The 25,619-nt window shown below is 45.2% G+C and overlaps 1 protein-coding gene across 1 annotated transcript in view; it reads left to right on the forward strand.

Moving 5' to 3' along the window:
- CPVL (carboxypeptidase, vitellogenic-like) overlaps window positions 1–25,619 on the forward strand; it is a 101,968-nt gene that overhangs the window by 16,952 nt on the left and 59,397 nt on the right. The window contains exons 3-6 of the mRNA XM_014537000.1: window positions 6,014–6,135; window positions 21,380–21,494; window positions 22,905–22,963; window positions 24,291–24,370. Of these exons, the coding sequence (XP_014392486.1) occupies window positions 6,014–6,135; window positions 21,380–21,494; window positions 22,905–22,963; window positions 24,291–24,370 (376 nt within the window). The remainder of the gene's footprint in view (window positions 1–6,013; window positions 6,136–21,379; window positions 21,495–22,904; window positions 22,964–24,290; window positions 24,371–25,619) is intronic.

Raw genomic sequence — 25,619 nt, forward strand, 5'->3', positions numbered from 1 at the left:
AATAAATCTGTCTACTCTATATGGAAAGTATAATAAAGCAACTTTCCTTCCTTTGAAATTTCTCATAGCCAATAGGATGTCATTGTTTTTGTTGTTTGGTTTAAAACCGTATCTTAAGGGTGCATTTGAGTCCTGTTCAGACGTCTTTTCTGAAATACACAATGGTTCCATGTTTCACCACCTCTGTTCTCAGAAAAGGTGAAAAACTTTAATGATGTTGTCAGTGTACATTAATATACATTTGATAATGTCGTCAGATAATGTAGTTAGATAATGTAGTCAGTCTTCTTTTTAAAAGATTCTTTTGAGTTGATGTAGAGAAGGCATGAAATGATGGTAGCCTACTGGTGCAGGCTCATATCACTAGACACATATGAAGAGGCAAAATATCATTGATCCAAATCTACCAAACTGGACCACATGCATTCATTCATTCTGGCTTCCATAAGTGGATACTGATGACTTAGAGATGATGTTCATTAACAACAAATCAAAGCAAATCATGTAGTTTAGAATCGAAGAGCAACGAACTACTTATAACCAACTCTACCGATCTACAGATGAGACTCACATAGTTTGCATGATTTGTCCAACGGGAAGCAGTCATAGAAGCAGAGGTGTGTTTAGGACCCAAATTTTCTGACTTCTGCTATAATTTCTTTTTCTTTCTTTAAGAAGCTTGTGCTCTCCTAGAGTGACCAGACACACACACATGACACAATTGAGGAATAAGGCAGCACATATTAGAATCCTAAAGGAGTACATGTGACCTAAGCATGCTGGAGATGTTGAGAAAGAAACCATCCTGTCAGTTGGCACAGTCCGGGGAGAAAACAACAATAGTTGCCATCGTAAATATAACAAGTAGTTATCAGTTAGTAATTATATCTCCAGTACCTAGCACAGTGCCTGTATGTAATCGGCACTCGATAAATATTTGTAGAATTCCAATTTTAGACCCAAATGTGTGTCAGGCATTGTGCTTTATGCACACATCAGTTCATTTAATCCCCAGAGCAACCCTAAGGAAGAATGCATAGTTGTTGTTCCCATTTTACAGATGAGAAAAATGAGACCCAGGGAAATTAAATCTCTTACCCAGGGCTATTTAAACCTGCTAAGTGGCAGAGCTGGAATTAAAACCTATCTCTGCTGACTCCAGCATGTGAAGTAGGAACCACTGAACTATGTGACCAGCTCCAGACCTGAGGGTATTGGGCAAAATTTGGGTAAATAGAAAAGGGCCCGCACATACTGAGTGAGGAAACAGCTTAAACAAAGGCATTAAGTGAAAGTGACCATGGAGTGTCCGTATCAGACATCTGGTAGCGTCAAGTGAGAAGACTGTAGAGAAATCCACCTGAGGGGTTGTCCACACCCCTCTCATTCCTGAATTTCTTGACTATGAGCATTTCAGCTATGGTCAAAGTAGCAAAGAAAGATGTTGAGGGAGATCGTTTCATCTTCTGTCCTTCTGTGCCAGCCCTGAGAGATCATCATGGGATGAGTGACGATATTGAAAATATTAAATCTGATGTAATGTCACTTTCTACTGTTCTGTAACACACTCAAAATCTCAAATGGAATTTTAAATGGCTGATCCAAAATCTGGTACATCTGGGTATTCAAATGCAACCCTGATAACCTAATTAAGGATAATTTTATTCATCGTCTTCACTGAAAGTTCAGGAAACTCTGGGCAGATGGTCACCTCATTCCCCTAAATCTGTTTTGTTTATCGAGTCTGTCAAAACCTTAGGAACATGAGTCTTAATGCTGCAATGGAACATTTTTGGGGATGAATAATCATTCACAAAAAGTGAGAGAAATTTTTTTAATCCCCAACTAGCTGGCTTCATTTTATGTAATTGTAATTACATGTTTACTTTCTTGGCAGCTAGAACAAATCCTAACTCTCTGAAACAATGAATCTAAGAGGCAAATTTTAACATGTTCACAAACACATGTTTAGCATTTTCACAAATTTTAAAGACTATTTTGCTATCAGGTCTTCATTTATTATTACTGAGGGTCTGGCTGTGTCTCTCTGTACATCATGGTGATAGCCCGAGTCTTGGTGAGTGTGAAGTCCGCCCTGATTAGCTGGTTCATGCCCTTCTGTGGTCAGACTCCAATCTTTTTTAACGTGGTGGTATTACAAACCCTGGCAACCACAGTACATAACAAGGAGGAAGTGAAATTGCTTCAAAGAGACCTTTTCCCTTTCTGTAACGGTTTTGAATGTTTGTATTGTTGAGTCACGGTTCCAGGAAGAAAGGAACCACTATGTCTTGGGGGTTTGTTTTCCACATTCCATTAATAGACTTTGGGAGGGTGAACAGAGCACTTGAAAATATTTTAAAAAATCATTTGAGTTAAAAGAACTTTTTAAATTATTCACTGTGGTTTAGTTAAAGGAAGTTTAATATTTGAAACAGGGTGAACCACTTTTTTTGTGGGCCAGAGAAAAGTTTTCTCTGCATTTCTTAAGCTCTTAATAAGGCCTCCCTGCCCTAAAAGATTTCTGTAGAAGGAAGCTAATTCTAGTGCATTATCAGTGTGGCCTGTTTTAGCTCATTCATTCATTCATTCTTTCACATTCATTCATTAACAATATGTATTAAATGCCATAAGTGTATAAGTCAGCATGGTATGTCCCCAGGGGTACAAAGATAAACTAGACAAATTCCTTGCTTTCTGATAGTCCCTGACCTAGAAGGGCAGGTAGGAAATGAACCTGAGTAAGTACAGGTAGCAGAGAAACCGCTTGGGGTGCTCAGAAAGGGCGGGCTGGCTGAGCCGTCATTTTCAGAGCCGGCCAGCGGACCTGGTGCCGGGCCAAACTCAGAGAGATGGATGACTCCGTCATGTCCTGTCCATCATATATTTTCTCTTCTCATTCTACTTTGATCACTCAGAGAGATGGATGACTCCGTCATGTCCGACATGTCCATCATATATTTTCTCTTCTCATTCTACTTTGATGGTTCTCATTTTTTCTCTTCTTTTTTCATGAACCATCTCCAGCTCTCTTACCCCTCCTGATTCACACCAATATTCATTCCCAACTCCTCATCTTCAGTTCTCTGCCCTCCTTTTTGGGGGGAGAGGTCTCTGATTTTCAGAATATTAACAGCTTTGTGAGAAACATTTCAAAAGTGTTTTTTAGGTACAAACTTCCAGCTATTAAAAAAAAAATACATCCTGGGGATGTCATGTACAGCATGGCGACTATAGTTAATGGTACTGTGGTGCATGTTTGACAGTTGCTAAGAGAGTAGATCTTAAAAGTCCTCATCACAAGGAAAAACATTGTATAGCTGTGTGGTGACAGATGTTAATGAGACTTACTGTGATGATCATTTCACAATATACACAAATGTCCAATCATCATCTGGTTGCTCTGAAACGAATATCATGTTCTATTTCCATTTGAAAAATGGCCCCAAAACAAGTGTTTTAACGGCAGCCCAACCCTGGAGGAGGAGCCTTCTTTGCGCTAATTGAAGTGAAAGCAAAGAAGGGGAGAGGGAAGCGGTGTCTGCAGGAAGGAAGGGTGTGGATAGGAGGAAGGCGCCCACTAAACATCTCTCGCCCTTTCCCTTTTCTTCAAATCCATCTGTCTCCCTTTTTCTCTGTCTTTTTCTGGTGGGGAGGTAGATCTCATTGCAAGAGGAGGGGCAGAGCTGGCGAGGTTGGGTTAAGCAATCTTGGCTGGGAGGGAACTGGGCTGAGGCAGAGAAAGGCAGAGTCTTCCAGGCTGCTCCTGGGGTGGCCTGGGCGGGCGGTGACTGTCCCTTCCTTTGCTTGAGCCCTTATTTTATGCCCAGCCTCATGGTGAGGGCTCATCTGCATGTTTTCATTTGACCCTCACAAGGTGGGGGAGGCACCCACATTTCACATGAAAGGAAAGAGGCTCAGAAGTGGAGTGGCCTGCTAGAAAGCCTGGTCAGGACCGCCAACCCAGGTCTGTCCAACCGGGAAACCATGTTTTCCCTGCTGTGCTGGCCTAGCAGGACCCTCAGGAAACTGCCACCTTCCCTGTGTCCCCACCATGGCCTCTGCTCCCAGGTGCCCCTGTTCCCATTCAGGGGACGCATTTCAAAGGCAACCATAGCGATGCGCCCTGCAAGCTGGCTTCTTTTCTCCAGGTTTTGTGTGCATAGACTCAGTGCCATCCACTTTCCTAGGTGAGAAGCTAGAGCCCAGACCAGCCAAACCTCTGCCTGTTAAAAGGGTCACAGAGCCCTAGTTGGGTTGGCTCAGTGGATAGAGCGTCGGCCTGCGGACCAAAGGGTCCAGGGTTCAATTCCAGTCAAGGGCACGTACCTCGGTTGCAGGCTCCTCCTTGGCCCAGGCCCTAGTCAGGGCTCATGCTGGAGGCAACCAATCGATGTGTTTCTTCTCACATCGATGTTTCTCTCTGTCTTTCCCTCTCTCTTCCACTCTCCCTAAAGATCAATGGAAAAATATCCTTGGGCGAGGATTAACAAAAAAATTTAAAAAGGGTCACAGAGCTGGTCAGCAGTAGCGCTAGGATCAGCAACGCACTAGAAAAAGGAACAGCGTGGTGTAGTTGGTGAAGATGAGTTTCCCTTTCGGGAGGCCCATCATTTGAAAAGAGAACTTGTGGCCCAGGGCAGTGGTGTGCTGGTGAAAGTTAACAACCATCTCTGGGGTCGGGCCCTGATTGGTCGCACCGATTCCCTGAGTGCACACGTTCGCTCTGTGGCTACTGCACCCTATCAGTGCTGTCCCTGGATGCCCAGTTGGGAAGACACGTGAACCATCAGCACTGCGGGGCCTGAGGGCCCTGGGACCCACACAGGCCTCTTTAGTCAGTGGCATGTGTGAAGGATCAGGCTTCCTCGCCGATCCTGTCCACTAGCCAGTCTCCAACTAGTATGTCTCAGACTTAAATGGCTTTTCTTGAGTCGTTTGTTTTTATCGGGGACCCTTGCTTTGCCACCACTACAGGACTTGTCTTTACCCAGACTTCCCCATCCACTTCCCCACGATGCCTGTCACCTACTTTCTGTTCCTTCTCCACTCCTTTCCTAATCACTGCTTCCCCTTCCACCTCACCCCTTATGACTAACTCTCCAGTGAGAGGCCGTGGGGAGGGTGGGAGAGGGACTCTGAGGTTTAAACCTCAGCTTCCCTTGACTAGCTGTGTGACCTTGGGCAAGTCACTTAACCTGTCTGTGCTTCCGTTTTGTCACCTGTCAAGTGGGGATAATAATTATACCTGCCACTTAATGTACATTGACCTTTTCAGTGTTAGCTCCTATCAGCATTATCTCCTTCTGAGTGGCCTTAGCTGTATGAACATTTCCTCCCCCTCCTTCTCCCCTGCTGTCCTCGTCCCTTTGCTGCCATAAGACCTCTGCCCTCTACAACTGTCCCATCGTCTTATTTGGCTCCCTCTGAGTCGCCACGAGGCCAACCCCTCTCTCACTGTCTGCCTTTCCCCTCCCTCCCCAGCCATCCTTATCCATCCCGCTCCCACAGGCCTCAGTGCATTTCCCTTCATGGACGGAGCAGGCCTTTGGCCTCCATGATCAGGGGAGTGTGCAGGATCCAGGCCTCCCAAGGCTGAGGGCTACTTGGCTACATTGCTTCTCTTGCAACCCCTCCTCTGGCGTCAGGTGACTTTACTCTGCCCTGGCCCTCCAGGTGCCCAATGTGAGCACCTTGGTTTACTTACCTTCTCAAGTGGAACTGAGATTAGGTGATTGTTTTTGTTTTTTAATAAGAACAAAGTTTATCATCACTTATAAATTATATTTGGGGACCAAAAAAAAAACATCTTAAAGGTGCCACTGTCCTTGGCTAAATTGCGTATGTAGACGATGTGGACTTGACCAGAGCATGCTGGGATTCCCTGCAGTGAGCATCCTTCTGCCCACTCTCGTAGCCTTTCTGATCACCGCATCCTAGACCTGGCCCCTGGGAGGAGGTGGCTAACCCTGTATCATCTCTTTAATCCTTGGGTGAATTTTTCTCTCACTAGGGAGACGATTGAGTGCAGTGGCTCCTTTCCCAGGACAGCATCAGATGGAGAGCTACGCCGGCTTCCTCACTGTGAATAACACTTACAACAGCAACCTTTTCTTCTGGTTCTTCCCGGCCCTGGTAAGCCTGCGCCAGCGCCCTAACGGAACTGCCACTCAAGGGCAGGCTATGCTCCCTCCAGGGTGGAAATGTTAACCTACAACTCAATGAAGAATTGTGGGTTTTAAAATTTATTTTAGATTTTTTTTCTAAAAATAAGTGACTCTGTGTGGTGTTCCTGTTTATGGGCAGGAAACAAATGTTTGCAGAGAGGTCCAGCTTTCAAAGTCCCGCAGCCTTATTAGGAATATGAATCCTGCCACCTCTTCCTGCCGCCGCCTTCTTCCTATCTCTTTGTTCTAAAAAATACCCAGGGTAGTGGGAAGCCAACGAGGATAAGGAGTGGGGGACTCCTGAAGTTCACAGGTAATGCATATAAGCATGGCTAAAGGTGGTTGATTTTGGTCTTGGATGGTTGCCTTCTCTGTGGATTTTGCTAGGCCGATTAATATTCCTACACTCACTCCTTCATGAAGTCAGTACCATGAATTGTTTTGTTCTAAAAAGTACCCAGGGTAGTGGGAAGCCAACGAGGATAAGGAGTGGGGGACTCCTGAAGTTCACAGGTAATGCATATAAGCATGGCTAAAGGTGGTTGATTTTGGTCTTGGATGGTTGCCTTCTCTGTGGATTTTGCTAGGCCGATTAATATTCCTACACTCACTCCTTCATGAAGTCAGTACCATGAATTGAGCAGTACTCTGTGAAGACACAGGAGAGGAAACTGAACCCATCTACTCTGGACCTTTGGGGGAGGGATGGGGGATTGAGGTGATCTAGGTTGGCTTCCTGGACGAGGGGGCCACTCACCCTCTCAAGTCCATAATACACACAGGTAGGTATATCCTTGTACTTTACCAATCCTAATAAGCTTACTTCAAGGTCACATAGTTCTTCAGCCTGAACAAATCATGTTAGGCTTCTGGGCACTGTTGGAGGTATTGGTAGAGGTGCTGAGATGCATAAACAAATGCTATCCCACCACAGGGTAATTTTCTATTTTTATTTTCCAAATTGGATTTGCTTTAGAAGCCAGAGAAAACAGTGAAAAAGCAGTCCCTATGGAGGATCTTATTTATATTTGCATATGATTTGCATATAGCAGTGCTACATATCTAATGACTGGGTAAATTGCTTAATCCAGGATGGTTTTCCAATTAAATTACTTCTGTTGGTACTGTTGGGTTGTATTTTTAAAATATGTTTTACTGATTTTTAAAAAGAGAGGAAGGGGGAGAGATAGAGAGATAGAAACATAAATGAGAGAGAAACATCATCCATCAGCTGCCTCTGGCATGCCCCCTTCTGGGTATTGAGCCCGCAACCCTGACATGTGCCCTGACCGGGAGTTGAATGGCAATCTCTCGGTTCCTGGATCAATGCTCAACCACTGAGCCACACCGGCATTTTCTAAACTTCTCATTTCTGCTTTCCCAGTCACGGCCTCTGACGGAATTCACCACATAGTTGTGGGTCGGGGGAGGCATGTAAGAAATGGTGAGGATTTCTAGACACTTTTTGGTAGTCTTAGGCTGTCATCTACTCTGGAAAGTCTTTCCTGGACCCTAGAGAGTTTCTTATCTCTTCCTTGGTGTTACTGTGGAGTGAGGCAGGTGAGGAAGCTAGAGCACAAGGTTTAAGGAGGGATTCGCTCTCAGGATTGTATGGATACAAGCTCAGCACCTAGTTGTTTTTCAGATTCCTGTTGGTCCCTCCCATCGGTGGAACCAAACTAGAACCCAGAGGGTGAGGGAGTCTCGTCCATAGAGGTCTGCCTTCCAGGGCAGAGCAAAGAATAGACCTTCAAAATCAATCAGGAAAACATGCAAATATCCAGCACATCTGTCTTAGGGAGAATTGATAGAAATTAAGCCTAGAAATATGACCTAATCCTAACAGGTGGAAATTATCACTGTGTTCTTGGAAGTCTCTTAAACTTTACACTTTTCGGAAGCCACAATGTACAATTGTGTTTTTAATATCACATTTATTAATATCATTAAGTACAGACATTTATCATGTCTTCTATTTGTCTTCTATTGCTGCTGTACAAATGATCACAAACGAAGTGGCTTACACAGCACACATGCATTGATTCACAGTTCGGTAGGCCAGCAGTCTGACAGGTCTCACTGGGCTAAAATCAAGGTGTTGGCAGGGCTGCGCTACTTCTGGAGGCTCCGGGGGAGAGTCTGTTTCCTTGCCTTTTGCAGTTTCTGGAAGCTGCCTGCATTCCTTGGCTAGCGGCCCCCTCCTCCGTTTTCAAATCCTGCTTTGGTAGGTTGAGTCCTCACATGCATTGCTCTGGCTGACACCATAGCCAGTTTGCCTGCTCTGACTCTTGTCTTTTGCTTCCTTCTTCTACACTGAAGGACCCTTGTGATTACACTGTGCCCACCTGGATAATCCCAGAAACTCCCCCTGTTATATGCAGGTCAGTTGACTAACAAGCTTGATTCTATCTGCAATGGTAATTCCCCTTTGCCATGGGTTGAACCCAGTCACAGGTTTGGGGGATTAGGATGTGGATATCTTTGGTGGCCAGTCTTCTCTGCAAAATGAATGCTTGAAAAGTTTGCCTAGATTAGTGGTTCTCAATGTGTTCTCAGTGATTCTCACATTTTATTGTATTTGAGAATTACCTCCAACTCCCCCCAGAGACTGTGACCTGAAATTGGGAGAATTAACAGGCAGGGCATGCTTGAGAAATCATCCAGCCTATGGGCCACCGCCCTGTGTTCAGTGTTCCTCACCCCAAAGTGGCCCACACTTCTTTTCTCCAGAAACTTCTAGAGCAGGCAAACCTGGATGGAGGTGGCGCTGTCCCCTCAGTGCCCCCGGGATGAGGGCTAGAACGGGGGACTGAGGAGGCGAGTGCAGCCTGTGGGGATCAGCTTCCCTAATCCTGCTTGGTTTTCCTCTGAGGCCTGCTGGGCCTCAGCCTCCACTGCACTCCCTGTCCCCCCACCCCCACCCTCACCCCCCCAACCACCCCGGCCCTGGCCTCAGAAACTGATTCCTTACTTTCTCTTCTGCTTTGTGGCTGCTTTTGATACCAGTAAGTTCCTCAATGACTTCTGCATAGTGAGTCTTCTCTAATAATGATCCAGATTTGTGAAAACAGGAACTAATGGTGAGGGAAGTGATCTTTCGTTTTGAAAACAAAACAAAGGCCTAGTCTTCTCTTTCTTAGGTTGCCTCTGCGGGCGACTGGCTCTGTCTACAGTGTAGGTCACACAGGGGATAAAACAGCTGGTTAGGAACACGGGCTTAGGATCTGCACCCTCTCCCGGTTGCTAGACTGAGCTCTGAAACCCCCAACCCCTGCATGACACAATGGCTGAGCTGTTGGGGTTCCCCCCTTAATTAAATGAAGACCTGGCTGTGCATCTCCTGACCAGATTCTGTTTTGGGGGACCCTTCATGTAGCCCTAAACACATTCAAGATGATCCCAGAAGACAAAAGCTCAAGGCCGCCATGCCGGGAAGGAAGACGCGGAAGCATAGTGTCCTATTGGACACGATACACCAAGCTTCAGGGGAGAGAGGCAGCAATGAAAAGACAGTGCCACTGACAGCTGTCACCTCAAGGCATCCAGGATAGATTGTTCCAAGACCTCCTGACCGGGGCCCACCTGCAGAGCCCCGTCTCTGAGGCCCCAGAGCAGCCATTCCTGCCCAGTCAGTTGGGTTATAAATTATGGAACCGGCAGTTTGGGTGAAGGAGAAGCAGCGGTCACCCAGATGGGGGAAGAGTTCCTTTTATTTGGCAGAAATATTAATCCGTTGCCTGTCTCGGGGAAGCAGCTGATATTGTCATCAGGAGAGAAATGACCCCTTAGAAAAGCTGGAGGTAGAGAAAATAAGAGAGCCAGGAAGGATGCCACATTTGTAATATCCTCTGAGTAATTTTTCGGGCTGCTGTTTCTCAAATTAGTTTTGTTTTCCTGTTATTTCTGCGAGACTCCCCTGTTATTGTATACAAATCAGGGCAGAATGGATTCTAGAACTAGAAATTGGTGTGCAGTGGGGAAACAGTCAGCAAGTGAAATGAATAGGCATTTTGCATGGGATAAAAAGTATAATGAAGCAAATAAAATGTACAATTATGATGGCTGTTGTTAATTGAACATTGACTCTGTGCTGAACACTGCATTTTTTTAAATTAAATCCTTTCAAGAACCACATGAGGAAGGAATTATTATCCTCATTTTATAGATGAAGAGGTTACAGAGATTAAATAATTAGTCTCCAATTGCCCAACAAGAAATTGGCAGAACTGGAATTTAAAACTAGATCTGGGACAGAGAGATCTTTGCTCTTGATGGCCACTCGGTGATCCGGAGAAAACTAGACCCAGAAGACACTTGACTTAGTCAAGCAGGCATAGAATCTTGACTCTGCTCCTTGGACCAAATTCGACCTTGGGCACATTTTTTTTTAACTTCTTTGAGCATTGGTTGTTTTGTTTGTTTTAAAATGAGGACCAAAATACCTTGTGAACAATGGTTTTGAGACCAATGAGATAATGTTGGAAAGCCCTTACATTGGTGCCTGATACATAGTTAGTACAGTTGCTGTTGTTACTATTTTATTATTATCATTATTATCTTTATTACTTTTCTCATTATTGGCACAGTTTGGGAAATTAAAGGAGACAGGAAGTTGGGGGAGATTCCAAAATGGAAGTAGCTGAATGCCAGGCAAGACTGTGGATGAATTGCTGCTGGGTAAGGAAATTACAAAGCGGAATTGTGGCTTTTCCACTTTTAAGAAGATAAAGAAGCATGCTGATTTTTTTTTAATTACTATCCTTCACATTGGGAATTATCTAATATTTAACTTTCTTGTAGGAATATAGGTAATTTGTTGGAAGCATTTAGCCTAGACTTGCAGATTATTTACCTCAAATGTCATGGAGCCAAAACCTAAGATGTTTAGAGTTGGGCCTGGGTCCCTCCACTAAGGGGCCCTCCAACTAAGGGCCCCTCCACTAAGGGCCCCGTCTTGCTCCTCTAGCTACAGGGAATGGCTGGGATTCCTGGAGTCTGAGGATCTGGTGACTGAGAAAGGTCTGTTTCATCTCAAGGAGTTAGAAAGGCTGGGACAAGTGAGGCACGGGGCACCTGGAGGCAGCATTTGAGGTGCTCCCTCCCTTTCAGGATCATTCAGGAGCCCATCTTACTTCATCAGATGCCAGGAAAATCAAGTGCATGGGACCAGGTGCATTTAACACAGTCCACAATCCAGTGCAAGCCAAAGCACAAGGCATTCTCTCTGCAGGTGGGAGAGTGTGTCCCCAGGAGTACCCAGGAGCCAGCAGGACAGCCCACCTGGTGTGAAGACATGGAATCAGGCTCCGCTGGGCCTCAGCCTGTGCTGGGTTCACTCCCTCCTCTAGGTGGCAGAAGCAGTCAAGGTGGTGGAGCCCAGTGGCTCCCAGACTGGTGGTGGCTGCTCAGAAATACCTGGGGAGCTTTACAAATAGGACAGACTCCCCTGCTGGGTGTCCAGCCCCTCCCAGCAGATTCCGACCCAGTAGGCCTGGAGGGGGGCCAGGGATCAACCACAGTGATTCCAGTGCAGTGAGCTTGAATTTGGGAAGAAAAAACTAGAGTCAGGACCCTGGGATTCTAGTTCTGGGACTGCAGTTACCGGCTGTACCACTTAGGACAGGGCATTCATGCTCTCTGAGCCTCCGTGTTCTCATATAGAAATAAACATGTTGAACCTGGTTGATTTCTCAGGACCCTTCCCAGTCTTACCTTCTGTGGTTGACAGTGTTAGTTGGCTTGCCTATAAGACAGGCCTAAATGTGCAACCTAAGGTATAGAAACATCCAAGAAGTCCACGTCACGGTCCAGGTTGAGTGAATGAGCCCTTGAATTCGTGGCCTCTGTGCTAACTAGCCTCCAAGAGAGTCGCCAGTGATCTTTGTCTCTGAGTCCTCATGTTCCTCTCTCATCCCCTTCCACATTGAACCCAGGCCAGCCTTTGTGACCAATACATTATAGCAGAAATGATAGTGTGTCACCTTCAAGGCTTCTAAAGGACAAAGCTGCTTTGCCTTGGTCTCTTGGATCACTCACTTCGAGGGAAGCCAGGTGCTAAAGCAGCCATATGGACAAACCCGTGTGGGAGGACGTGGGGCCTCCACCAACCTTGGATGAAGTTCTTCTAGCCCAAGTCAAGCCTTCAGGCGACCGCAGCTCTGGCTGATAACTTGATTGCAACCTCATAAGAAACCCTGAGCCAGAGCTGTCCAAATTCCTGACCCACAGAAAACAGGAGAGATAATAAGTGATTGTTGTCTTAAGCCACTAAATTCTGGAGACATGTTATACAGACATGTTAACACAGCCTCTAGTCATGAACTTTTGGGCTGTGACTGTGACATCTTGGAACAACTAGATCTTCCAGAGTGGTGACTGCCAGTATTTTGTTACTGGTTTTTTGTTTTATTTTTTGCTTCTCAGATTCAATTCCCCTCTCTTACTTGCTCTGTGATATTAGAACTTGAAACATTTTCTTACGCAGTGAACATGATATGAAGCTTTGTCAGCAGAGGGTGCTGGAGGGACATTGCAAGAGGAAGTTGGCATCTCTTCCTGTTCCCTTGTCCCATGTTTTGCCTTCCCTTCACCCTGCTGCCTAGTTTGTCAGCAGTATGTGTGTGGGGACATTCAGTGGCACTCTGCCTGAGCTGGGTACCCAGACCATGAAGACCCTCAGCAGGCACACAGTCCTGGCTCCGTCCCAGGGATGACTACCTGGCTATGGCCCCCTCAACATGGACACCATTCATCCGAGGCCTTGCCAGTGAGCAGGCTTCCTACAGCCCAGCTCTCTCTGCAGCCCTCTTACCAGCCTTGACCACCTACACCCGTCCCCTCCCCCATTCTTTCTGGCTTCCCACAGCCCTCCCATCATGGATACCGTGCACTCCTGGTGGTGTGTCACCCTTCAAGCCACTGGGCTCCCAATATTCTGACTTCCTTTGCGCCCCCACCCCCGCCAGCCACAGCCCACCGCCTCTGGAGGCTTTTCCTATGTGTCCAGGATTGTTGGCAGCTTTGGGCCAGGCCCCCTAGTGAACTTCTCAGCCACCCAGTGGGCTGTAGCCACCCCTTCTCCAAGGAGGTCCAGACTGTAGCCTTGGGAAGGGCCCCATTCATACTTTATGGGTTTGTCCATCCATGAGTACTCTTCCTGAACCCAGGGTGTTCTTTAGAATTCACTTTACATGTCTATGGTTATCCTCCTGTTATAATGAATACATTTTATATTAAATATTTCCTATTCCCCAGCATTTTCCCAACACTGAGAATGTAGCGCCTCATGGTTGCTCATGGCTGATGCAGGCCAGAGCAAACACTGGAAATTGTAACAGACTTGGAACATTGAAGGTCAACGTTTCCAAGTAAAATTAATAATAATTTTTAAAAAGGAAAATATTTTTTAAAAATATATTTCAGAGAAGAAGGGAGAGAGGGAGAGAGAGATAGGAACATCAATGATGAGAGAGGATCATTGATTGGCTGCCTCCTGCACACCCATACTGGGGATCAAGCCCTCAACATGGGCATGTGCCCTGACAGGGAATTGAACCATAACCTCCTGGTTCATAGGTCAATGCTCAACCACTGAGCCATGCTGGCCAGGCCAAAAAAAAGGAACATTTTAAAATTAAAGTTACTGTGGTTTCTATTGTTTGGTTGAATCCTAATTCAGGTAGCCACCCCATTCTAAATCCTTCTTCCCTGCCTGGAGACACCAAGAGCAAAAAGTGTTGTCTGGCCTAAGGAACCAGGAACTGAAATCAGAAGCCAGGGCAGCCAGTCTTTCTGTCTCGGCCTTATTCTGTCCAAGATCATAGGGTCACCTTTTTGTGCTTCATTCTTCTCTCTTGGCAGATCAACATGCGTTGCTTTGCCAGGTATTTGGCAGAAGATGGCTACTCTACAGTTTCTAAATTTACCTGTCTCAATCAATAAAAATTAACTAGTACTTCTCCTAGGAACATGATGTGATTGGTCCAGTTTGGGTCAGGTGTTCTTTCTTGAGCCAGTCAGCTAAGGCTGAGGGAGCTGGGTCATGTGACATAACATCACCAATGGGCCCTTTCTACTGGTAAACGCAGAGTCACTCTTTAGAGAAAGGGGTGTGGGCTGAACAGATCTCTCAAAATATGTCTTAACCATAGATGGCTATGAATCCAGTAGCCACACAGCAAAGATTTGGAAGTCACGGACATTTGTTTTCTCTGAACTTTCACCATCTTCTTTTTGCTATGTATGTAGGGCATCAGGGATCTGGAAGAATAGAACGTAGGTGAGACAAAACAGGAAGAAAGTAGCTAAAATGATGTTATAGTTCTTTCCATTCATAGATATATTTGAACTGTGCAGAAACCTTTGTGTGCATGATTCCCTTTGAGAAATGAAAACCTAACATAGAGAAGAAAGCAACTAACTCTTTCAGCCATTTCTTTCTTTGCATCTTTGCATCAAGTAGGGAAAGTCAGGCCTTTTCTCTCTCTCCCCCCCCCCCCCCCCCACTTCTAAAGTCCAACTTTCTGGCAAGAAGCACAAACAGAAGACATAACTATCTCACAAAGGAATGAGAGGTGAGTAGAAAGATTAGGAAGGAGAAAGATGGGAAGGGTTCTAGTGTGGTGTGAGCTGGCTCAAATAAATGAGACAATTCAAAACTTGACAAGAGCCAGTGGTCGCTTGAGTGAAGTAAGGAGGCTCAAAACAAAAAAATTTGAAAAGTTCATTTTCCGTCTGATGGTACAGTGGCAACAATCATAATAAAGGAAGATTTCGTGAGTGGTTAACACCAACCACTATGAGTAAAATTCCTCTGAGAAAGCACAGAATAGCTTAAGCAAGTGGCTAGTATATGCTGGCAGTGTGTGTGTGTAGAATTAAAATGCTATTAAGGTACCTAGTTAATGATTCTAGTCACAAAACCAATTGCTTTAAATAAAAAGCTCTGCCCTGGTGAACACCATTAGTGTAGCAGCTGAAGTATCATCTGAACTGGAATCTCTGTGGCAAAATGGGAGTCCATTCAAACATACTTGGGGGAATTTCAAGACATTTGCTTGGGGTACTAATGACTTCAATTACAATAGAGCATGTTACTTAAACCAAACAAATGATCCGCCTCCGCATATGCAAGTGTGAAGGGAGCCTTAATTAATTTACTAATTGTACTTCTCATCTTAAGCGGTACCATTGATTTTGGTCTGTTGGTGGTTTAGTTTTCTCTTATAAAGTGTGGTGTTCCTTGCTGGGGGTGGGAAGTAGGGGTTGGCTGGAGTATGTACCCAGCCCTGGGCATTGGCAGAACATGTTGCCCTAATATTTGTCGAGTTACCTACGATTCCCTAGAGCCACTCCAATGAGTCCTCTGTGTACCTGAGAGTGCTGAAATTGACAAGTCTTTAGTGGACACCCTCCCCCTCCCCAGTGTATGAACTTACTGCCTCAGTGATATGTGTAAGGCCTGAATAGAAGGTTATCTCTACCATGTTACATAGAAGAGGGCTTGGGAGGATGGATCAGGAGATGGGTATGGCTTGATGGGGGGCAGGGTGAAAGGGAAGACTCAGGGTATCAGGGGATGCTATCCACAGGCGGCAAGTCCAATGGGGCAGGAGGATTAGTAGTACTAGTTTAGCTCCACTATGCTCGCTTAGAGGCAAGGAGAAAGGAAAAAACACCCGGTTTCTAAGAATCTCTTTATACACAGAATGTTAAACCAAATAAATGAGTTTTACTGTCTTCGAATGGCAACCTATAAAGACATAGGGTCGATTTTTTACCAGCATTGTGAACAAATAATGGAATGCGCTGATGTGAGAAATTGTAAAATTTCCTTCTTTGGGGATTTTAAAAACAAAGGAAAACACACAAAACAAACAAACAAAAAAATAAAAACGGAATAGATAACCTGCCTCCTTCTGGGTTGTTCATTCTGGAGCAAACGCTGAGGGAGTGTATAAGTTCATGAATTGGCCACCAGGGGTCATCAGAGAATTGAAAAGGGCTTCTGAGGCAAAGCCATAGTTTATTGTTCATCAACAAAAAAATGCTGGTTTATGGGACCTGCATGCCCATACTCTTCTGTTGCAAGGCAGACTTCTCACTTAAATATTTAGAATTCTTTTTATATTTAAAACTTATTTGTCCCTTCTTTTAATCATCAGTATTTGCTACACTACTCTAACCTATATGTCCTTAAGAGAGATTAGATTTGATTTTTAATTAATATATAAATGCTTATCAGTAGGGGATTACTCATCTTTCAGTCCAAGTGTTAAGCTATCACTAGAGGCATTCTTAAAGTATTCACTATCCTGTCCCTCCATTACTCTCTAATAGCACCCATTTATTCACTCTTTATATCCCACCTCACCAGAAAAATTAATCGGATCTAACGTTTAGATAAGTATGCCAGGCACTGCTATAAGTGCTGTGATATGTTCACTATTTGAATCTGCACCACAACCATATAAGATAGACATTCTTTGTCTTTTTATTTTTAAGCAGAGGACACTGAGAAACAGAGAAGTTAAGTAACTTGCCCAAGGACACACAGCTGTAAAATAGTGTATTTGGAATTCAAACCTTGGCAGTCTGGTGCCAAAATCCATACTCTTAATCATTCAGTGTCTGACCTGTCCATGAGTGGGAACTGGTCTCTGTCCCCAGCTCTAGGGTAATGCCTATGAGTAGTCTGTGTTATAGGTTTAATGAATGAATACATTGTTGTAAATTCAGTGTCATACTCCTCTACCAAATGATGATATGCACTGACATGAAGAAATTTTCACGGAAGGTTGATAAGTGAATGCAGCAAATACAGAGTATTATTTATAGCCTGATCCTATTTTTGAATAAAATATTATATAGCATACATAATATCTACAAGATACGTGTATATTTATGTGCGTGTGGGTGCATAGAGAAAAATTTGGAAGACTAAACATCTCATGATCATCTCTAGGGAACTTTTGTATACCCCATTTGAATAAAAATTATTATGAATAAGTACTTTCTTTGTAATATAAAATGTTTTAAGTAAAAGTTTTAAAACTTTTGGCAAAAAAATCAATGCCCTATTTCTCTTGCTTCACACACTCTTGATTTATGACTTCAAACAGTAAATATTTTTAGTCTTAAATTTTGTAAAAAACTGTAAATGAATTTAAGCAGTTTTTTACTTCATTTGATCCCATGCTCTGCAATGTTTTGTTCAGTATGTTTTCATTCACTTTTGTTCTTGCCTAATGGATGGGTGGAGAGTAAGGGAAGGGCTGCATTCTCCCGATTGAGCGCTAAGTATGTCGCCTTAGAATTGTCACCTAATAATTTTATGCCATTCTTATGGAATAATCATTTTATATGTTATTATATTACAATGTCACATTGTATTACAAAAGTCTGCATACTGTGACAACCCTAACTTGGGTTTTTAGCATTGACCTTGTAAATCTTTATCTTCCAGCATCTGACTTTTGCACGTCATTCCGGATAAGGTCAATATTAGTTCACAGGTTGGTTGGCCTGTCAGGGAAGAAAGATGTGTGCATGGAGTTTCCTTTAAAAAATGGGCTTGTTCAAGGGCGGTTGAGCTCCTTCACCTCCTTCAGGAAAGTAAACTTGAGGAGCAAGGGCAGCTGAGGTGAGCGGTGTACATGCAGGTCTCTGAGTGTGTAAGCATCCCAAGAATGCCGTGTCCTGGCCTTCAAAGTTGCATAATCAAGATGTTTGGCACTGAGGTGCTCAGCTTGACTTTGTAGTGTGGCCTCTCAGGATCAGGCTGTTTTTCTGAGAGCTGGGAGCTCCCTCATTGTGCCAGGTCACAGGAAGGGACATGAAAAGCCAGGGAGGACAGGGTGGAGACCAGATGGCCCAGGGCATCCAAGAGGGCAAACCCCCCATGGTCCTGCCAGATTCTCAGCCCTCCCTGCACACTGAACCACCTGGGAACTTTAGAAAAGACTGATGTCTGCTCACCCCATACCAATAGATTTGGAAGCTCTGGGATTTGGGCCTAGGCAATAGTTTTTTTTGTTGTTTGTTTGTTTGTGCTTTAAAGCTCTCTAGGTGATTTGGGCCTAGGCAATAATTTTTTTGTTGTTGTTTGTTTGTTTGTGCTTTAAAGCTCTCTAGGTTATTTTAATGGGAGGCCGAGGTTGAGAACCACAAGTTCGTGTGTAGCACACCGTGGCTTCTAGAAGCTCAGGTGCCGTTAGGGAGGAAGTGTGTGTGTGTGTGTGTGTGTGTGTGTGTGTGTGTGTTGAGGTGGGGGTGCTGGATGTCCACTGGATGGGTGGACTCACTGTATTTTACCTCCTGGAGGCTAGAATAATCCCACTCGGATCCTATTGTTTCTCCCCGTCTAGTATTTCTACTGCATGAGTACAAGTGGAAGGTGGTCCTGGTGAGTGGTATTGAATAGCAACTTAGAGGATCTAAGCGGAGATAAAAATCACTTCTTCAAACAAAAGACGCACAGTTGGAGCTGGTTGTATTTATTCAGCCCCAGAGAGTTTAGAGTATTGTGCCATGACTTATTTTTTTCATCGGGGCCTCAGGCAAGCCTGTGAGGTGGGCTTTATTGCCATTTGATGGATGGGGAAACTGAGGGCCGGGACCCCCAGGACCCCACAGCTATTAGTTGTCAAGGTGACAAGAACCTGTCTGGCTCTCAATTCCAGGGCTCACTCCGCTTCCTTGCAGCAGCTTTGAAAGGCTGTCTTTGATCCTAATTTTTTTTTCTTCAACGTATACACGATAAGTCCCTTGTTCTCTTGAATTTTTTATGCACATTCGCGACACTTGAGGCAAGGGGACTAAGTAGTAAAAAATTGACTAGAGAAGATGTCGGCCAAAGGAGCAAGGAAAAGCACCAAACCACCCACTTCTACTCTCTCCTGTAGAGATGGTTTACCTTGAAAGCGTCTATAACTTCCTGGTATTTCTCTATTATAACAATAGCTAACATTTGCAGAACCCGTGCTATATGCCCCCCACTGGGCTTCCTGAAAATCTATTTATTTAGTCCTCCCAACAACTAAGTGGCATAGGTACTATGATGGATCTCCATTTTACAGGTGGGGAAACTGAGGTCCAGAGAGCTTAGGTAACCTGCCTAAAGTCGCGCAGCTTGTGGATAGCAAAGTCCAGATTTGAATCCAGTTTAGGGCCAGAGCTCACAGACTTATCCATTATACTGTGCTGACTCTTGGAACTATAGCCTGCCGATCTGACTCTGGGCTCCTACCATTTTTACCTATTTCCTTAGTGATAACCACCATTTATACTGACTGTACCTTTATCATGCGTTAGGTGTCGTTCCAAGGGCTTTATAAATAGTATCCCATTTAATTCCTTGATGCTAGAGAGGAGACCCCAGAGGTAACCCCTGGTAGGGCGGCTGCTCTTCCTATCCCCTCTTTCAGCAAGGCCTCCTTAGTCCCTTTCCAAAGCTCTGCACCCAACTTCTCGTGACTGAAGAAGAGCAATCCCTCTAGCCCAGCCGTGGGCAAACTACGGCCCACGGGCCGGATCCGCCCGTTTGAAATGAATAAAACTAAAAAAAAAAAAAAGACCGTACCCTTTTATGTAATGATGTTTACTTTGAATATATATTAGTTCACACAAACACTCCATCCATGCTTTTGTTCCGGCCCTCCGGTCCAGTTTAAGAACCCATTGTGGCCCTCGAGTCAAAAAGTTTGCCCACCCCTGTTAGCCCCTCTGTCCGCAAGGCTAGAACCCGGTATGATCAGCTCTTCCTCCAGGTTCTCCACCAGGCATCCCAGAGCACCTCCTCTTGAGTTAGTCTTGTCTTCTGCCCACAGCCTTCTCACATCATCCATGTTTGGAGCCAATCCTCTCAGACCTTCTCGTCAAGTGCTGATTTGTCTCTAGGGCTGGGCTAAGTAAGAGGAGGCAGTATTTCATTCTGGGAGGAAGCAACAGGGTCTTTGTTTGCCCAGCCTGGCCGACCAGAGATCAAATGAGCCATGTTGTCACAGAAGGGCTCACTGTCACCTCCCGGTCTGAGTCTGGTGGAGGCCCCGGAGCTGCTTCTAGATGGCTCTGGAGGAGTCACTGGCGCAGGCAGCGTCTGTACCCATTGCTCCTACACCCAGTCCTTTTTCTTGAGCATTTCCCTGGCATTTCCTTTTGTCTTTAGCATTGTGCCCAGGCTCTTGGGTGGCTGGACCCTCCTGTGCCTTCAGGTCTTACTTAGCTCAACGTTCAGGTTCTCATTGAGTCCTTCCCTGATCACCATGTCTAAAGGCAGCCCCTCTTTCTCAGCCGTCACTCTCTTAACATCACCCTTACTATTACTTCCTTTTCATTCTCCTTAATCCTCACATTTCTGTATTGACTTACACGTTGTCTATATTCCCCATGAAAATGTACTAGTAAGCTCGAAGAGGACAAGGAGTTTTCTTCTTTCCTCACCCTCTGCTGTGTACCTTCTTGCATACTTCCCGACCCACAGGAGGTGCTTAGCAGGTGTGGCTGAATGAAAGAACTAACGACTCCTCTGTCATTGAGAGTGATGACATTGACACCACTGCAGCATCCCAACCCTGCCAGGGACCTTTTCTTATTTACGTCTCCGGCATCTCCTACATACATCCGTCTGATGTTTAGGGTTTTGTTACTGTTTGCATGGGCTGAATGCTTCTCAGTTTCCTTGTGTTGAATGAAGTTGCTGTTGTCCCTGGGGACACCTTCTGAGTGAATAAGATCAGAAAGGCCATTTGGGGACACCTTCTGAGTGAATAAAATCAGAAAGGCCAGTGAAGGGGGCAAACTGTTACTGAGAACGATGGATTCTTTGTGCCTCTTTGGGAATATGTTGGTCAAATGGAAGAGTCCCTCGAAAGTTTAAACAGCTGAAACGCTGTAACCGTGTCCCAGGCAGTGTGCTGGGTACCTAGGGACATACAAAGGCACAGCTTCTCCATTCAATGGATTTTTCTATTTCTGACTATTGGCAAGAATTCAGACAATGGCATAAGATAGACCCCAGGATATGAGGCAAATACTATTTCAAAACTACAAAAGAGGGGAAGCACTTAGCTTATAGTGGAGAGAGTCACTGGGGTCTGGGAGGTCTTCATGAGGTGTAATCCAGACTGGGAAAGACTGAAGATTTGCCTACATTCGCTTGTGTGTATTGCACAGCCTCAGTGCTCTGTGTGGTCACTGCCTCTCTGTCCCTCCAGGTAGATTCGGAGACTGCGCCAGTGGTTCTCTGGCTGCAGGGCGGGCCGGGAGGCTCGTCCATGTTTGGACTCTTTGTGGAACATGGACCTTACATTGTCACCAAAAACCTGACCCGTAAGTATTGCTTGGACCCTACTTTCCTGTGGAGAACTCTTCATCTGAACCTTACATCTGCTCTAGAAGTAATTTAGAGTGTGCACTGAACCCCTAGGAGGAGCTTAACAGTTCCAGATTATAAAAACAGTGTCTGCCCGAGGAGGCGGGGCCAGCAGGGTGAGCCTGCCGGCTGGGCTGCTTTCTCCCTTGAAATTTGGGTGAAAGGTTCTAAGCTATTTTCCTGCAGTCTGCTGCTAACTCAAGCAGTCTGGGCCTATGAAAACAGGTGGTATTTATTACCACTTGGGCAAGCTCTTTTGCATGGTCCTAATGGGTGGAATTATATCCCTAATTATTCATAGGAACTGCACACTGTCCGGTTCAGTCACATAAGTGATCGGATATCTTGGAAGCAGGATACTGTGGGTGGAGACTGGAGTGAAGGAAGGAGTGGAGGAGGAGCCACTTTGGCTGTAACCCAAGTGAACCTCCATCTGTTTTGGGGGTTGGGGTGGGGGAGGGGGGTGTTTACTTTCCCTGGGTTAGAATCTGGAGGGTGACCCAGCTTGTGACTCAGCAGAAAAGTGTGTGCCAACTCTATTGAGGTCGCTCTCTTAGGCGTTAGGTGGGAGGAAGGGGGGGATCAAGAGGACGGAACATGAGGACGATCCCTTGGGTGGGAGAGATGGGTGTACTGCAGGGGTCCTCAAACTACGGCCCGCCGGCCACATGCAAATACAAATATTGTATTTGTTCCCGTTTTGTTTTTTTACTTCAAAATAAGATATGTGCAGTGTGCATAGGAATTTGTTCATAGTTTTTTTTTAAACTATAGTCTGGCCCTCCAACGGCCTGAGGGACAGTGAACTGGCCCCCTGTTTAAAAAGTTTGAGGACCCCCTGGTGTACTGCATAGTTGGTTGATGGGTGTTCTACATGAACCAAGTAGCACAGGGGTTTGTTTTATTTAAAAATATATATATTTCAGAGAGGAAGGGAGAGGGAGAGAGAGAAACATCAATGATGAGAGAGAATCATTGATCAGCTGCCTCCCTCATGACCCCTACTGGGGATTGAGCCCACAACCCAATCATGTGCCCTGACTGGGAATCAAACACTGACCTCCTGGTTCATAGATTGATGCTCAACTACTGAGTCACACCAGCTGGGCAGTTGCACAGGGTTTTGTTCCCAAATTGCATCTTAGATGTAGAGACCCTCTGGGTCTGGTGCAAGTAAAGGAGAGGAGAGGAGAAGGGGCTGGTGTCTGTTCCCACTGTGAGAAGACACAGCAGTTAGAGGGACACCATGTTGACGTGGTGGGGAGAGGTGGGGAGAGGTGGGCATGCTGGGCTCTGGACCAGATCTGGGCCTTCAGTAGGGTGTTCGGTTCATGACCCTTTCACTAACCTGGTCTCTGTTTCCCCAGTGCGCGCCCGAGACTTCCCTTGGACCAGTACCCTGTCCATGCTGTACATCGATAATCCGGTGAGTACAGGCGGCCAGTGACAGGGCAACGTGGGCCTCTCGTCTTTCTCCTTTTGATTCCGTACATTTAAGAAATAAGGGGAAAAGGAAATAGAGATTTAGTTTTGTTCATTTTAAAGTAAAATTTAATCTATTAAAACTTTTTTTTTTTAGATTTTGTTTTTTTTATGGATGATTACATCCGAGTTTGGGGATTTTGGTTGGTGCTTTCTCTCCATCCCTCATTTTCAATCTTATGAAATGCCCTGTTCATTGAATGACATCATCCAGGATGAGGGATTCGTTTCTTTCCACTGATAATACGACTTCCCGATGTCATGGTTATTATATGGTGGCAGGACTCCTAATCTTTCCAGTGGAATTCTAGACATAAAAAGTCAAAACTGGCCTCCTTCACCGTCACAGCGGCAGAATGCCTCTTCTCAGCACAGGAAGCCACTTCTTCTTGGGAAGTTCTTCTGAACCCGAGTCCAATAAGCTGCAGAGCAAGAGCATGACTTTAGGACCAGCTTCTGCAGATGGGTGCCCCTCATTTGTCCAACCCCTCTCCCTTCCCAGATGGTTCAAAGAGAAAACAGGTCAATAGGGAGGAGCGTCCTTGTCTCCGCTCTTCCCCATCAACCATTCTCTTTCCTGGTCAGTAACTGCATATTTAAATAAATGTTGAATTAAATGTCTCCTTCCCTTGAGTGTTTCAGGGAAGAAAATATTTATATCTGGTGGGTGGTGCCTTCCTTAGACAAATTATTTATGCAGAATAAGTAGTAGCTTCTTTTAGTTACAACTCAGTTGTCTATGAACTTCTAGGTAGAAGGGAACATGAGTGTAAAACGAAATGTTAACTGTTTTAAAACCTCTTGCCTACTGAAGGTGAAAGGGATTAGGGGCCATATTTTCCATACGATCTGGTACCTCCAGCCTGGAGAGTTCCTTCCTGGCAGGACAGCAATGCACCCTCCCGGTTTCAGAGAGGAGACAGCTTTGGGTCTTTGGCGCTGTAGCAGGGGCCAAGAAAAGGTGAATTCCTCGCCCTTAAATCAACATCTGGCAGGGTCCCCACTGCGGAATCAGGACAGCTGGACCACTGACCTAGGGCAGAGTTTTATGCTGATGCTTTGTATTTGGGCTTGGAGGGGGGGAGGGAAGGAGGTGGAATGTCGCATCCTCCTGTGAGGATGACTAAGTGCACATGGCCGATGGCACAAAGCCGAGGTCAGAGGCTTGGCTCTTGGAACAGGTCTATTTCCTTCCCATGTGGTGTTTCCCTCTGCGGGGCGCAAAGCACATATTTCTCTGTGACTCTACCTGCTCATTATCTCCCCTTCAGGTGGGCACAGGTTTCAGCTTTACTGATGACCCCCAGGGATATGCAGTCACCGAGGATGATGTGGCTCGAGACTTATTCAGGTAAGAGGCCCTGGCTCTCTCTTCAGACTCAACACTTTTCTCTTTCAGTAGGAAAGTGCTTGTAGTAGTAGAAGTATTACCGATTGGTCCTCCGAGTGTAATTCCCAAAGGCATTTTAAGACACACACCGTCTACTTTCCACTTTGTTACGTTATCCCTGATAATTGTAAAAGTGGCCAGCAGAGAAAGTAACAAGGAGGGGGGAAAGCTTAAGACATAATTATGATTTGGTAAAATATATCCTTTAAGAAACAATGGAAACAGGGCAGGTTATTCAACCAAACGTGATCTTCAGACCTTTGGCCAGGTGCCTCAGAGGGTTCTGTTGACCGTGTAAGATGAACTTGGCACTTCTAGGAAGCAGCATCTCAGATGTCTGTTTTTCTCCCAGGGTCCCCCCCCTTTTTAAAAAAAAATATTTTATTGATTTTTTTACATCCCCCCCTTTTTTTAAAAAAAATATTTTATTGATTTTTTTTTACAGAGAGGAAGGGAGAGGGATAGAGAGTTAGAAACATCATTGAGAGAGAAACATCGATCAGCTGCCTCTTGCACACCTCCTACTGGGGATGTGCCCGCAACCAAGGTACATGCCCTTGACCAGAAATGAACCTGGGACCTTCCAGTCTGAAGGCCAACGCTCTATCCACTGAGCCAAACCGGTTAGGGCCCAGGGTTCCCCCTTTTGAGGCCTTCAGGGCAGTTTTTCATTCTCTTGCTTCTTCTCATGACTCTTCAGGCTAAAAGCTCAGCTCGATAGCTAGTCTCTTCCCTTCCCCTTCATCTTACAAAATTACTACTTTAGTAAAAAAATTGAAGGAAAATGGAAAGTTGCAAGCTTGATCAAACAGTATACATATAATTTCTTCCTTTCTTTTCCCTACATGACTATAGCTATTTTTAGTATGTATATGTTTTTTTAAAAGTAAGTGACCTTTCATATTTGTGCACATTTTTCCAGCCTGTAACTTATTACTAGAGACCAAGTCCTGAGTTCTTTCCAATCACTAGGCCACCACTCTTTGTAATAATTCACTCCAAGAACCCCAGTGGCCAGAAAGAGTTAACCAGCTCCTCTACCCCGACCTCCCCCAAACACCCACTCTGCTAATTACTTGGTGAGGGAACCGCAACCAGGTCCAAAAGTGAAAATGAATCCAATAGAGTCAGAGGTTTTTCATCTGACAAAAGCTTTCCGTTCTATTCTTTGTGCCCAGGCAAGTGGTGGGATGGGGGTGGAGGTGGGGGG

Source organism: Myotis brandtii, unplaced genomic scaffold (assembly GCF_000412655.1).
Source record: "Myotis brandtii unplaced genomic scaffold, ASM41265v1 scaffold17, whole genome shotgun sequence".
Classification (NCBI taxonomy): domain Eukaryota; kingdom Metazoa; phylum Chordata; class Mammalia; order Chiroptera; family Vespertilionidae; genus Myotis; species Myotis brandtii.